The sequence below is a fragment of the Polychytrium aggregatum genome (genome assembly GCF_025602895.1).
Source record: "Polychytrium aggregatum strain JEL109 chromosome Unknown BJ171scaffold_38, whole genome shotgun sequence".
NCBI classification, from domain to species: domain Eukaryota; kingdom Fungi; phylum Chytridiomycota; class Chytridiomycetes; order Polychytriales; genus Polychytrium; species Polychytrium aggregatum.
The window spans coordinates 327,416-340,597 of NW_026516240.1; the positions used below are offsets into that span (position 1 = coordinate 327,416).

Here is a 13,182-nt window from a genome sequence, read left to right on the forward strand (position 1 = left end):
AAGCCCGGATCTAATCAGAGCGGGACAACGGCAGTTCGGCTGGGGTATTGCGGTGGAGACTGATGCTGGAGGCTCGACCAACTAGGCAAACAGCTTGTCGTCTTGCTGCCGCTTCCACAGATGCAGGTTGATCTCGGTGGCTCGCCGGAACTCGCCCGAGAGCCGCATGCTGCGGGCATTCTTCTGAAACAGACAGAAGGGCTCGCCGCTGCCGGACCAGTGGAACTTGGTTTCGCTCGAGACCAGATCGGCCGCCCAGTGGGTGATCTTGAGGGTGCGGGTCTTGCCGACGGGATCGTGGCGGTCGTTGACGGGTCCTCCGTTCATCCAGAGGGGTTGGTTGCGATCATCCAGATGAAACAGGTTGCCGCAGATAGCACCGTCGTCGCGGACGTAACCAGCGACGCCACCTCCGTACTTTTCAAAGCGATACGGAGTTCCCAGCATCTCAAAGGCCAGCCAAAAGAGCTCCTTGTCGCCTGAGAGAGCACAGTTGGAGCAGACGGAGAGCAGGGATGATCAGCTATCTGAGAACGGCCTGGCCAAAGGAACTACCAGCACTGTAATCACACCGAGCGACCGAGACAGCACGCTGCTGCTGCTGTGCTCCCGTTCACTCCAATTGACTGCGGCCGGGCCTTCTTGAATCACCCGCTCATTGAGCCACTCGATCGTTGCATCGACTTACCCCAGAATGTCCCCCAGAGCGGACCGCGGTACTTGCGGGTGTTGAGCAGGCAGATGAGAAGCAGCTCGTGAAAGGCACGGCCCTTGTTGAAGATCACAATGCCCGAGTCGACTTCGTGGTCACTGAGCCGGTTCAAGATGCGGCTGTTGGTCTTGAGGTACTGGGATGGGTTCGGGAACAACTCCTTGAGCTTGCGGTCGGTGGGGTTGTTTGGGTTGAAGATGGTACGATCGCGGAAGTAGTATGTTCCGGTGGCCTTGTAGTCGGCAATGTCAAAGGCCCGGGCCGGGTCCTGGAAGAACAAGATGTCGGCGTCGATCAAAATGGCCTCGCTGAAGGATGTGGCGAGGAGCGTGAAGGGCTTGAAGGCAAAGCCGCTGATCTGGGCCTTGTCGAGGTCAAAGTAGTCGTCGAGGTTCATGATCTGGAGGTCCTCAAACTCGCCCAGCATCGCACGGTAGACGGCGTCCTTCTCGGTGCCCGAGTCGGTGTAGAAGACCTCGATCGGGAGCGTTGTGTTGACGGACCGGCGGAGCGATCTGATTGCCAGATAGGCAAACTCAAAGTGCCCAGCTCCGGTGGTGAGGACGATGCCCCGGGTGTTGCGCTTGAAGGAGCCGAAGAGCTTCTCGGTCGAGGTCCAGGTGCGAGACAGAGTGATGAAGGGAAAGAGCTTGGACTCGATCTCGGCGAGTGCGTCTTTGGTGTGGGAATCGGCCTGAGAACGGTGGTGGGTCACAAAGCCGTACAGGTCCCGATAGAGCTCCATGTGGCGGACGAGCTCGACATAGTCGTTCTCGCGCAGTTCGACGGGGCTGAGTGCCGCCCACCGCTCAACCAGCAGGCTGGACTGCGTCTGGATCTCGCTGGCCGGGAGCTCGTCATGGAGCAAATTGTCGGCGGAGAGATTCATGTCGCCGGCCATCTCGGTTGGGATAGCAACGGGCGGCACGTCGACCGTATGAAAGCCGATTTGGGGAGCGAGCGTGCCGGCCATATTGTTCTGGAGCCGACCAAGGAGGGCAACCATCGCGGCGGCCATGACGAGCAGAGCCAGGGTCAGTGCGTTGCGGTATCGCATGCGCTGGGGCCGCAACAGGACGGCGGGTTGCGGGTGCTTGACCGCTGCCGCAGCGGGCTGCGAAACGAGGCTGGCCTTGGAGATCATGGATGACCGGGATGAGAGAACAGATGGGGAAGCCCAAGCACTTTGCGTGGTCCGAGACGGACGGGGGAGGGAGCAACAGCCGTGGCTATATAGCCAGCGGCCTGCCGACTGTGGTCTCCAGAGGGACCGAGGGACCGACCGAACACCCTGGCGGCCCTCTCCCGATGGAAGAAACAAGCCGGACGATACCAGCGGCAAGCAGCCCACGCCCCCGACTGCGACAGCGAGCGGCAGCGAAACGAGAGCAAGCATCTCCAGCACCGATGGCGGCAGCTCTCATCTGGCAGTTTGCTCGCACCGACGGACCCTGCATCGGCACCCTGCTGTCCCCCAGCGGCCCCGACCGGTCTCGACAAGATGGATCATGCACTCGCTGTGTACTCATGAGCCAAACGGTCAGGGATGGTCGATGCGCTGGACATGGCGAGAGGAAAGAGCGAGGGATAGGGCCCGCAGGGGCGACAGGGACAGACGCAGGGTGATCTTGGTCAGCGCAGAAGGATGAGGGTGCGTGCAGCCAAGTGATTCCTGCAGGAGGGGGGTTGTGGTCGATCCCACGCCCTGCACCCTTTGGCTTTCTTCTTGCTGCTGGTGCGGAGTTTGCCAACGACACAGAGATCCCGAGGGATACACCAGCGGCGCCTACAGAGACCCCAGCCGATGTGGACAGACCGCGCGGGTCGGTGCGGGCAGCGACGGGGGTGGGATGGGACGAAACGGAGTGGGGGAAATGCTGATCTTGTTGAAGAATGATTCACAGAAAAGAAACACCTGAGCGGGTGGGAGTCGGCATTTCGTGGAGTTCGGGAGGGCATGTGTCCGCCATGCGGAGCAGGGATCGAACGAGCGGGGGACAGGACGAAGAGAGTGGGCGAGCAAGGGACGGCAACGACAGACGAATGGGCAGAGCGAGACGGGAGAAGCAAACGGCCACACTGCGAGGCCGGTGGGGATGCGGTGGTCACGGAGACGGGGCAGCGAAGGAAACGAGGAACGACGGGGAGGGGAGACTTGCTCGACAGGCAGCGAGATCATCATCCGGCATGTGCAAGCACTGCACACCAAAGAGGCGAAAACCAAAATGCAGAACTGGGAAGCCACAGCGGAGATACATGATACTGAAAGGACCAGGTCGTGCATCGAGCCCTGTTGGGGGGGGGTGTCGAGCAGAGTTAGCTCGATGGCGGCTGCTGCTCTGGAGATCATCAACACAGTCTGGGCAACAGGCAATGCCAGAAACGAATGCTTACCTACCGGGGTGGAGGCCAGCCATCGATGCTCAGCCGGCCATGGCTCCCAATGTGAATCTATGAGATCGGAGCAAAGTCGGCCTCAGCCCTGGCGCGCTCCTATAGCCCGGACTGGCTGTCGAAGAACCACTGGAAAGTGATCATATCCGCAAATGAGTAACCCTTAGTAAAACCGAGCACGGACAAGGTCGCGGACAAAGGAGCGATCGAATCTCGGCTCTGCCGATGCACTTGTGCCCAATACAACAGGGACAACACCGCACCGGCAGCCCTCTCTCGCCCTCTGCCTCGACCGACTTACGTCCACTTTTGTCAGAATCAGCTCCACGATCATAGAATGCAGACTCATGTTGGCGATGCTGTCATAGCCACTCATGGCATTGGTTTCGGGCGTTCGGATCAAGGTGGGGCTTGATCATGGCAGGCGAGCAGCAACAAGGCCAGGTTAGGAACGACGTTTCCCATGCGGATTGCAGATGCGACAACACGCCATCGCCATTGGCTTGTGAGCAGGCCATGTCAGAGAAGCCACAGCTGCTTACCCAAAGACGATCGCCAGGTTGCTATAGTCCATTTTGTTGACATCCGACTGGGCAGCGACCCTGGTATGTTGCGCAAAAGTCAGCAAGCGGTCAGGAACCCGTGGGTCCATGAAGCCATGTATCCGTGCATTCCGTCCCAGGATCACTTCACTGGACAGTCACGATCGAGGGCACACGCGAGCCCACTGCACATTGTTGCTGATCGCTGGTCGCGCCACCAAGACGTACCGGCAGAGATGGCGGCTGAGGAACTCCAGGACGTCATAGTTGGCTTTCGGCAGCGACTGGATCAGCTCCTTCAGCTCGTAATGCTTGTCGTTGTAATCCTCCTTGCCTATATTGATCCAGTTCGTCGGTATAATTGTCGGCCGCATCGGGTTGGATCAGGAACGCAAGCACCAGGGGTGTGAGGAGAGGATAGGAATTGGCCAGCCGGGCAAGACTCATTTGAGATGCTGATCGCAGCGCGGGCGGCTGATGTGCAGCATGGCACTTACGAGCGGCATCCATGAATTGCTGATAGAACTCGAACGGGAACAACGGGTTGTGGAGCTCGCGGAAGTACACTGGGAGGTTGAACGCAGTCAGGTCACAGGCCGCATGGATCACCTTGTGTATCTCAGATGCGTGCCATACGGTCTACGGCGCTATCACATCGACGACTTACGCTTCAGCAGGGCGGCAACAACGTTGATGTCGTCTTCTTCATTCAGAGCCACGGGTTGACCTGCAGAAAGACACCAGCCGGGATTCAGCACACAATATCATGATCAAGGAAGGCGGTGTTGAGCGCCAACATGTCCCTGAGCCAGTTCGGCTGCCAAGCCGGGAGGGGTAGCAGGATAGATGCGATGAGGCGGCTGCCGACAAGACCTACGCTGGTTGAACTGGGCCCGGTGGTTGTTGATATGCGACGTTGTGCCCGAGAGTCGATAGATACCCTGCGACTCCAGGCCGCGACTCTCGATCTCGGTGCAGCACTGATACACAATCATCGGGATGCGCATATCGTTCTCGTGATCGACGTGGAAGTCGAGATAGCCACCAAACACATCTGATACACCACAACGTGAATTAGAGCCAATTTGTGAGGACAGCATTGGATGCCTTGGACCCCGCAGCAAGCTCCAAGCCACCGAAGTGCGATTGAACAGACAGCACGAACAACAACCACAGTGGGCGGAGCGCTCGAAACACGAACCTTCTGGTGATGTGTCAGGGACAGCCGCCTCCATCTTCGGGGTCTTGCTTCCTGCTCCCTTCTCGCCGGGCTGTGGATCCAAGCAGGCAGCGTCAGCACAGGTGTTCGACAGAGCCCCCCGGTTCTAGACTCCATGGTATCCCACGTTCGCCGTATCCAACCATGCAAGATGGCGTGTACTTACTCTCCGGAAGAAATTGAACACGGCGGCGCGGCCACTTTTCTTCTCGCCCTGCTCCTCCGCACTGGCGTCTGCCGGAGCGCCGTGTTTCTGCTGGATGCCAGCGAGGAAGCCTGCAAAAGGAAAACAAACCCGAATTGTTTGGGGGAATGAGTTGACACAATCGCGCAGCAATGCCTTGCGGTCCCTGCAGAAGGAGCCCATCAGACAACAGATCATGCAGCGGCTCGATGGGAGCACCTTTCTTTTTCTGGGCCTTGACGACCGTCGAATCACCGATCGAGACGGGTTGGATCTGCGGTGATGAGGAGGGACCAACAGCGCCGTTCTGGTCCTTTGTAAAAAGGCAGCTCACGACTGCACCGGATCCCAAGCCAGGAAAGTGTCAGCAACCGAGAGAGTCGATCTGATCCTCCAAGACAAACAGAAAGCAAGCCTGGCGCGAAAAGGACATACCATACTCGTACTAACAACGACAATCGGGGCGTTTCGATAGAATGGATACAGAAACGAGTGCGTTTTGGTGAGAATCGGCGGTGCGTCAGGGACTCGCACGATGCACGCACAGCAGAGAAGCAAGGTGAATCGCCAGAGAGACTACGATGTTATGTCGCCATGGACGCGGCGACCGGAGACGCACCTCGTTGGGCGCCGCCTTTTCGCGGGCACACTCCTTGAGGGTCTCGATCCACTTGAGGCTGTCCTTCTCGGTCTGGAACAAGAGCAGCCAGTGGGCATACTTCTCGGTCGTCAGCGAGACAGCGTACTTTTTCTTTGTGTGGTTGGTGCCGTTCTCGATGGTTGTGGCCGAGGTGAGGGGTAGGACGCACGTCGGCAGAGAGATGTCTCCCTTTTTGGCCCGACTGGGGTCCTCCTTGTAGAAGAGCAGGAAGCCAACGCAGACGATTGCGTACGAGACTGTCCAGGAGGTCGAGTAGCGAGGCTCCTTCTTGCCCTCTTCGAATTTCAGCTTCTTCTGGATTGGGCCCTCGCGGCGGACGAGCTCGGGGGGTACCGGGTTGACGGATGTGAGTGTCTGAACAAGGATAAAGTGAGGAGGTGAGTGATTTGGAGTTCAGGCTGAGAGGTCGGCTGTGCTTGCCGTTTTGGGCTCGGCTTCGGCAGTCGTTTCTCGCGATGCGCTGGCTGACTTCCTAATGAACATGCAACGCCACCCAGACGACTGCATCCGCCGTTCAGAGCGACTCTGACGAAAGCACACGGGCGACCCGGCTTACCAACGAGCCATCTCGTGCTTCTTGGAGGAGTTGGGACAGCCCACCCGATGCCGTCGAGCTGTTGGAGAGTGTGTTCTGAGGCGGTTGCAGCTGGCTAGGCGAGGTCACGTCCTCAGATTCTCGCTCGTCATTGATACCTGTGGTCTCAACCTCCTCCGCCGTTTCGAAGGGATCCACGGCAGCCGAGGCTGGTTCAGACTGATGCATGACAGGATACACTGGAGAGTAAGCACAGGAAGCATACTGGAACAGAGAGGGACAGCTTGGTAGCTTGGTAGCTTGATGCAGGCGAATACACAACAGGAGGCCAATGCACGAGCCCTCCGCGCACTGGCCACGCAGTGCCCGAGATGCTCACCTCAGTTGGAGAGTGGATGTGCTTCTGCAGATCAAGCGCGATCGAGGCGCCAAGCTGGGCGGCAATCTCCGGAGTGGGGCCAAAGGATACTCGGAAGTCGTAAAAGGCCATGCTCTTGATCTTTGCCGCGGCGTTGGTCAGCGAGCCGGGTTCCAGACCGGGAGAGGGTATCGCATCCCAGGTGACGGAAGGCTTGTCTTCGGGCGCAGCGCCATTAACCGCTGGCTCAGCGACTGGCTCAGCGACTGGCTCTGGTTCGCCGGTAGGCTTGACGGGACTCGATGCAGAGCTTTCCGGGGTTGGCTCCTGAAGCTCGTGCGCATGTTCGCCGGCATCGGTAATGCGGGGATCAACCCACGTGGTCTCGCCGGTTTCGGGGAACCAGAAATAGGGCTCGCCGTTGTTTGGAATCAGCCTCCAGCCGTTGCCGATATCGGCGCCCTCCTGCGAGTTGATTGGACGCGATGCAGCCCAGGCGAGCGTTTGAAGACACAGGCAGCGAGAATGTACGCATCAGACACAGGAGCACAGAGACAAAGACATGGGCAGACAAGCACCGGGCCACAGCCATTCAGAGACAAGGAGGCCACAGACCCCGTATCAGCACGGGATTGTCGTCATGGATCCGCTCATTCAGGTCAGAGCCTACCAGTTCGACTTCTTCGTCATCATCGTCTTCTTCTTCTTCGTCGGCGTCGTTTTCACGGTTGCCCTGCCCGTTTGCGACATCGGCCGCGGTCTCTTCCTCCACGGCCTTCTCGATAGCCGCCACGACAGGCTCAGGAGCAGCCACGACACCAGGCGCGGCGTCAAACTCAGAGCCCGCATCCTTGTCCGGCAGAGTCGGAGGCCTGTCCAGCGAGTCCAGCAGTTCGGGCTTGTCGGCAGCAAAGGACAGTTTGCCATTGAGGAGTCGCGGGGTGGAGAAGTGGTAGTCGGACTGGGGAATCTCGGGAAGGGCCAGGGGCTGCGACCTGACGGGGGGCTCCGGCACATACGAATCGAGCACCGGGGTGGGCTGGATCGACGGCGGGGTTTGGGAGGGCTGGGAAGCCGGGGTCGACTGAGCGCTCTGAGAGGAAAGGGGGATGGCAATGGGCTGCGCGGGACTGCCATCCAGCTGGGAGGGCGATGCCGAGAACTCCTTGTTGGACAGAGCTGGGGTGGTGGCAGTCGATGACGTCCGAGGAGGCAAGCTGGAGGGCGAGAGGATTTTGTTGACCGGGGTGGGCGAGCCGTCGGATGGCGAGTTGTTGATCGACGACGAGCGCTCCATGAGCAGGGGTTGGCCCTGGGCCTTGACAGGGTCGTTAGAATTGCCTCGATCGATGGCAGGATAGATGTGCCTCTTGCGCTCGGGTGGAACAGGGGTGCTCCCATCGCCTTGGGTCACGGTGCTCTTCACGGTGGGCTGCACTGTGCCGGAGATGCCGCTGGAAGGACCAAGCTCGCGATCGGTGGCCTTGCTCTTGGTGCGGACGGGATGGATGCTGACCTGAGCGGTGATGGACTGGAGGGAGGGCGAGGGCGACACTGTGGGCGAGCCGCCGAACTCGGAACGCAGATACCTCCGAGTATCGCCAGCGTGGTCTGAGTGCATCGACGATATGCGAGCAGGCTCCGAGATTTCAGAGCCCGAGCGGCCGTCCTTGGGACCGGCACCTGCCGTCCAGACAGGTATCGAGTTGGACTGTGAAGGCGACTGCCCGTATGCGGAGAGGTTGCTGGCGGCTTCGTATGACGCCACTCGTTTCGGTGCCTGATCTGATGAGTAAGAGCCGACCTTGACAGCACCATAGGCGGCTGCATAGACAGGGAGAGAGCACGGCGGGTCGGCCATGGAGGATAGCGCCATGCCCGGGATGCCCAAGCGATAGAGTGTCGTCAGTCCGCGGAGCAGGCGAGGCGTTGGCATGCACAAGAAGGTTGGACAGATGACATCCGGTGTACGGATGCATCCGCCAGCCGGGGCTCCGGGCTATTCCGCCACACAAAGGGGCGTATGGGCAGAGTGGTGGCTCGACAAGCGCGGCTCGGGATGCTTACGCTTGGGCGACTCGGGCAGGAGCTCGACCCGGTTGGCAGGGAAGTAGCCCTGCTCATTGCGAACTCGTCCCTCATACCAGTCCTCGTTACAGAGGGCAACGACCTCAATCAAATCGCCGGCCGAGAACGAGATTTCGTTGTCCTGCAGCAGATCGAGCGGGATAAAAAGTGACACTGGTCAGTGTCCAAGTCGGAGCTGGAAGCGTCCTGATAGACGGCGACCTCTTGCATCGAGAATGAGGGGAAGGGATGGGAAAGTGGCGCCGCGATTGCATATCGTAAGGGGGTGGGCTCGCTGAAGGGCAACATACTTCGATGGCGTTGTAGTTCCACTTTGCTTTGGCATATCGCTTCACGCCCGCGGGGGCGTTATCGACATGCAGGACGGACATGGTGCAAGGACAGGAATGTCAGGCGGATCCAGGGTCGGTGAGCTGTTCGAGGAGATGACGATATGCTTGAGGGAAGCGACTGATGCTCGGATGGTGGGTGTGCTTAAAGACAGGCCTGCAGAAGAGGAATGGCCGCGGTAACAGCCGCCGGGCGGTGATGACGGTGGCAATGGTCAGCGCGGAAGCGGCGGTTTGGAGAATCCGCTGGACCAGGACCAGGCCCGGACAGGTTGCGGGGGCGCCGGCGAGACGCATGACGGTACCTCGGACGATGCGGTGAGCTGCTTGGAGATGGGATGCAGATGCGGATGCGGATGCGGATGCAGATGCAGACGCAAAGGCAGGTGCAGACGCAGAGGCAAGGGCAGATGCGGCGGTGGAGAGTCAGAAGAACAGATGAAGACAGCCCCGGGCCGAAGACGCATTTGGCGAAAGACAAAAGAAGACAAAGGGCGGCCTCGCTGCGCTCTCGCTGTGCTCTCGACGTGCTCTCGCTGCGCTCTCGCCATGCTCTCGCTGTGCTCTCGCTGTGTTTCGATGTCGCTTTCGAGTTGATCGTCCAAACGGCACTTCCCAACCAGTTCAACACACCTAACGTTATTCAACACATGCAGCACATCCAACACATCCGTGCGCACTCGGTGCACTCACACTAGCTGCCTCGCATTCGCCCGGTTGCCCCCAGCACCGCCGTCGCCGCTATTATCGGGCTGCTGGCCTCCCCGCCCCACTGGCCGCTGGCCGCTGACTGAGTTTGTTTGTTGCGACGCTTTCCTTTTGGGGAACGCCCGTCGAAAAAAAGGAAATGCGCCTGGACGGCGCCGCGGCCCGTGTCCACGGCCAGCGCCATTGGCCCCGAGCAGACCGCCTCATGTGCTGCCGGACTGGCGGTGCATCATGGCCAATTTCTCAAGTACGAATGTATATTCAGGATTTGGGGGGGGGGTGGAATAGCGACTGCAGGCACAGGGCAACTGCAGCCACAGGGCGACCCGTCCCGCTGGTGCACTGTCATCCCAGCCACACTGGCTGCGCGATAGTTCGACTGGCACACCGGAGCATGTTCCTTGCTGTGAGTGCTTGCGCTTGACCCTCTGAGCATCTTCATGGTCTATCGACATCAAGATACTCGGGTGGCTTCCAGGCACCGTGAGCACACTGTTTGGCCGTGGCGGATGATGAATGGTGTGTATTCAGGTCCGGAAATCAACGACAGCTCAAAAACAGGGTGTTCCGGTTCAAAATGGACTCCTGTATCCATCGCCTTCGTCGACATAGCCAAAACCGTCGCCATCGAAGTAACCGTCGGCGTCCCCGTCTTGGCCAATGCCATCAAAGTCGTCATCGACATCCTCGGCTCGGCTCACACCCTCGCTGCTGCGGCCGCCGACACTGCCTCCCTGATCGCCGTGGCTTTCGCCGGACTCGCTTTCGTGGCTGCTGTCCCTGTCAGGCGCAAAGGCGTCCTCCTCGGGGCTCTGCTCCGCAAACTCGGGGATGATGTTGACGTCGTCGTCGTCATCGTCCTCCTCATCTCCGGAGCCTGCTTCGCCCGCGTTCGACCCACCATTGTCCGGCCGGCTGCCAGGTTCAGCAGGAAGGCGGCCCGGTCTTGGGCCGGTCGAGGACTGCTTTCCCCGAGCACCATCATGGTAAAGTCGGCATTTCTCCCGGCGGCACTGCCCCGTCTGCTGAAACTCGGGACACACAAAGACATGCCTTTTGGGACAGTGCTTTCCCAGGGCACAGAACTTACCTGACCGAAACGACGGACACAGCGGAGCATCTGCCCGCAGCCGCACATGGACGTAGGGACACGCCGGGTTGGTACAGCCGCCAGGAGTGCCAAAGTACTCGCACACCGGCGTGTTCTTGTCCGTGGGTGTATGCGACAGTTGGCAGTTGGCCCGTGTGCATTGGCCCCGCAGCGAGAAGGGACAGAGTGCCACTCGGTTGGGGTCATGTCGGAACGGACAGGGTTTGCGACACCACCCTGCAAAACATGTAACCCGACTGAGTGCTGTCGCTCAAATACGACACAAAGATTGCTGCTCATCAGTGCAAGCGACCATGCCGATCATGGCTCGGTTTCAAGGCGATACGAACCTTGCTGGTGGTAGAGCACACAGTACGGTCTGCGGCAAACGGCGCAAATGGGATGGATGAGCGCGACTGGTCCGGTGGACGACCTCAGGTTCCACATTCACCACCATGGCGTCCTTCCGTCATACCACATCCCTAAGCACAACGCAGGCGCTGAATCCCGCACTATCGAGCCACGCACATATGCCCTGCGCATCGTACATACTTGAGTCTGTGATAGTTGCCGTTTGGGACCAGGCCGTAGTGCTGCCCTTTGACGACAATCTCCTTCGGCATAACCGTCTTGGATGACAGTCGTGTCTGGGCTGCAGGGCAGTAATACATCAGTAGAGGCAGTGGGCACTGACTGAGTACCTTGGGTCACACGGCACCAGCGCCCAGAGCATACTTCAGAGAGAACCGGCAGCGTACCAGAGCGAATCAGTTTTGTTCCTACAACGGCAAATGGCTCGCCGAGGACATGCACGACCTTGAGCGCTGATAAGGCAACGGTGGCATGACTCAGTCGCCAGAAGATGCACGGTGGAACACCAAGTATTGAAGTCGTTCGACTCGATGTGATCACAGCGCGAACGCTAGCAAGGCGCTGACTATAGCAATCGAACGTGTGTCTGCTGGAGACAGATCCAGGCACCTACAGCTAGATTTGAAACGACCTGCCGGTCAAGGAAGGCATCGGGCGATGGCCCGTGGCAGTTGATGGGAAGAATCGATGTTTAGAGACAGAGCACAGTCGATCGGTGCTTGAGCGACGTGCAACGCCGCCGCTGCAATGTCCAGAGCCATACCCGATTTGGTGCGATTAGCAGCACCATTCCCAAATGAATGCGCAGGGGGTCGTGGCCGCGTTGAGGTCATGTTGGCTCCATAGGAGTACGGATGGTATTTCGTCGGCCACCGGTGTGCGCCTGGTCGGAAGACTGGGGCCGGAGCGTGGTACCCAGAGAGGGTCGGGTGGAGATGAGGGGTGGTATGAGGAAAGCTGGCTCGGAAGGTCATCGCCGGGGATGCTCTACCAGGCGTAGAGACTGATGTCTCGCTTGAGACCGAGAGGGCGGGCGACGAAGGGAAAGTGGAGGCCGGTGCCGTGGCCAGAGTCGAGCCCGGCTGGATCGGTTCCTGGGAGCTGGGTGGACGCAGCCGTTCGGGCTGGGGGAAGCTAGGAGTGGGGTCAGCGCTTCCAAGAGAGCCTGTGACGGGCAGCCCAGTTCCCGGGAGCCCGTTCGCCATGTTGTCTTCTGGTGCCTGGGCGGCGCTGGTATGGTCTGCACGAGAGTCTGTGATGGACATGGGCGGCAGCGAGTCTGAAGCGCGCAGATCGCCCGTCGGAGGTTGATTCGAGCCTGCTTGCTGGAGTTTCTTGAGCTCAAGCGCCTCGAGTTGGAGCTGGAGGAGGATCTGCTTCTTCTGGACGGACTTGCTGAGGGCCTCGATCTGGTGCTTGAGCTTGATCGACGAGAGGAGTTGCTGATGCGACCTCGGAGCTGCAGCGGCTGCCGAAGAGGTGCTGCTGGCTTTGTGGTAAGGACCCATGCTAGAAATTGTGTGCAAAAGGCTGGGAGAAGGGCGATGCCGGAGACGTTTGAAGATGCAGCGACGGCGAGGCTTGATGCTGCAGCCGACGCAGAATGATCTGGAATGATCCGGAATGAGGTGGCTCGACGACGGCGAGTCTCGGATAGGGTACGAGCAACGCGCTGGAACCAGGAGATCCTCGAGGAAAACGATGAATGCAGACGGCCGCCGTGGAGAGATGCGGTGCCGGTCGGTCAGTCGGCGATGCAGGCGAGCGTCAGATGACGAGACGACTGGGGTGGGGTTCGTGCTGTCGTCGCGAGAGGCCCACGGGAGGCTGTTGGGATGGCAGGCAGGCAGGCAGCAGATGGCTCCGGCGACAGCGACAGGCTCTCGGCAGAGTCTCCAGCGGCAGTCTGGCGGCAGTCCAGACGCAGTCCAGCAGCCGTCCTCGTCGGCCTGGTCTGCTTCGGCAGGGGCGGCAGATGCAAGGGCAACGA

At 59.7% G+C, this 13,182-nt stretch overlaps 4 protein-coding genes across 4 annotated transcripts; all 4 read right to left on the reverse strand.

Annotated features, from left to right (window-relative positions):
• Nucleotides 1-81: 81 nt before the first annotated feature.
• On the reverse strand, nt 82-1,601 carry BJ171DRAFT_427380 (mannosyltransferase putative-domain-containing protein; the record flags this gene model as incomplete). The annotated part of the gene is made up of 2 exons (XM_053107805.1): nt 82-479; nt 689-1,601. 2 exons carry the CDS (start codon nt 1,599-1,601, stop codon nt 82-84), a joined length of 1,311 nt encoding a protein of 436 aa, XP_052963732.1.
• Nucleotides 1,602-2,455: 854 nt separating this feature from the next.
• On the reverse strand, nt 2,456-3,187 carry BJ171DRAFT_202089 (uncharacterized protein). The gene is made up of 2 exons (XM_053106283.1): nt 3,111-3,187; nt 2,456-3,002 (listed from the first exon to the last, which is right to left on the reverse strand). Exon 2 carries the CDS (start codon nt 2,994-2,996, stop codon nt 2,499-2,501), a length of 498 nt encoding a protein of 165 aa, XP_052963733.1. The 5' UTR covers nt 2,997-3,002; nt 3,111-3,187; the 3' UTR covers nt 2,456-2,498.
• BJ171DRAFT_202084 (uncharacterized protein) lies at nt 3,141-9,460 on the reverse strand. Its single transcript, XM_053106282.1, has 18 exons — nt 9,328-9,460; nt 8,984-9,179; nt 8,673-8,814; nt 7,276-8,429; nt 6,627-7,070; nt 6,269-6,466; nt 5,671-6,066; nt 5,487-5,496; nt 5,271-5,387; nt 5,034-5,143; nt 4,850-4,919; nt 4,526-4,702; nt 4,316-4,375; nt 4,146-4,214; nt 3,877-3,982; nt 3,649-3,708; nt 3,408-3,516; nt 3,141-3,235 (listed from the first exon to the last, which is right to left on the reverse strand). The coding sequence occupies exons 2-18, from the start codon at nt 9,062-9,064 to the stop codon at nt 3,206-3,208; spliced, it is 3,333 nt and encodes a 1,110-aa protein (XP_052963734.1). The 5' UTR covers nt 9,065-9,179; nt 9,328-9,460; the 3' UTR covers nt 3,141-3,205.
• Nucleotides 9,461-10,204: 744 nt separating this feature from the next.
• BJ171DRAFT_517663 (uncharacterized protein) lies at nt 10,205-13,176 on the reverse strand. The gene is made up of 6 exons (XM_053112169.1): nt 11,956-13,176; nt 11,806-11,823; nt 11,579-11,644; nt 11,373-11,472; nt 11,171-11,199; nt 10,205-11,057 (listed from the first exon to the last, which is right to left on the reverse strand). The coding sequence occupies exons 1-6, from the start codon at nt 12,698-12,700 to the stop codon at nt 10,303-10,305; spliced, it is 1,713 nt and encodes a 570-aa protein (XP_052963735.1). The 5' UTR covers nt 12,701-13,176; the 3' UTR covers nt 10,205-10,302.
• Between the last annotated feature and the right edge of the window lie 6 nt (nt 13,177-13,182).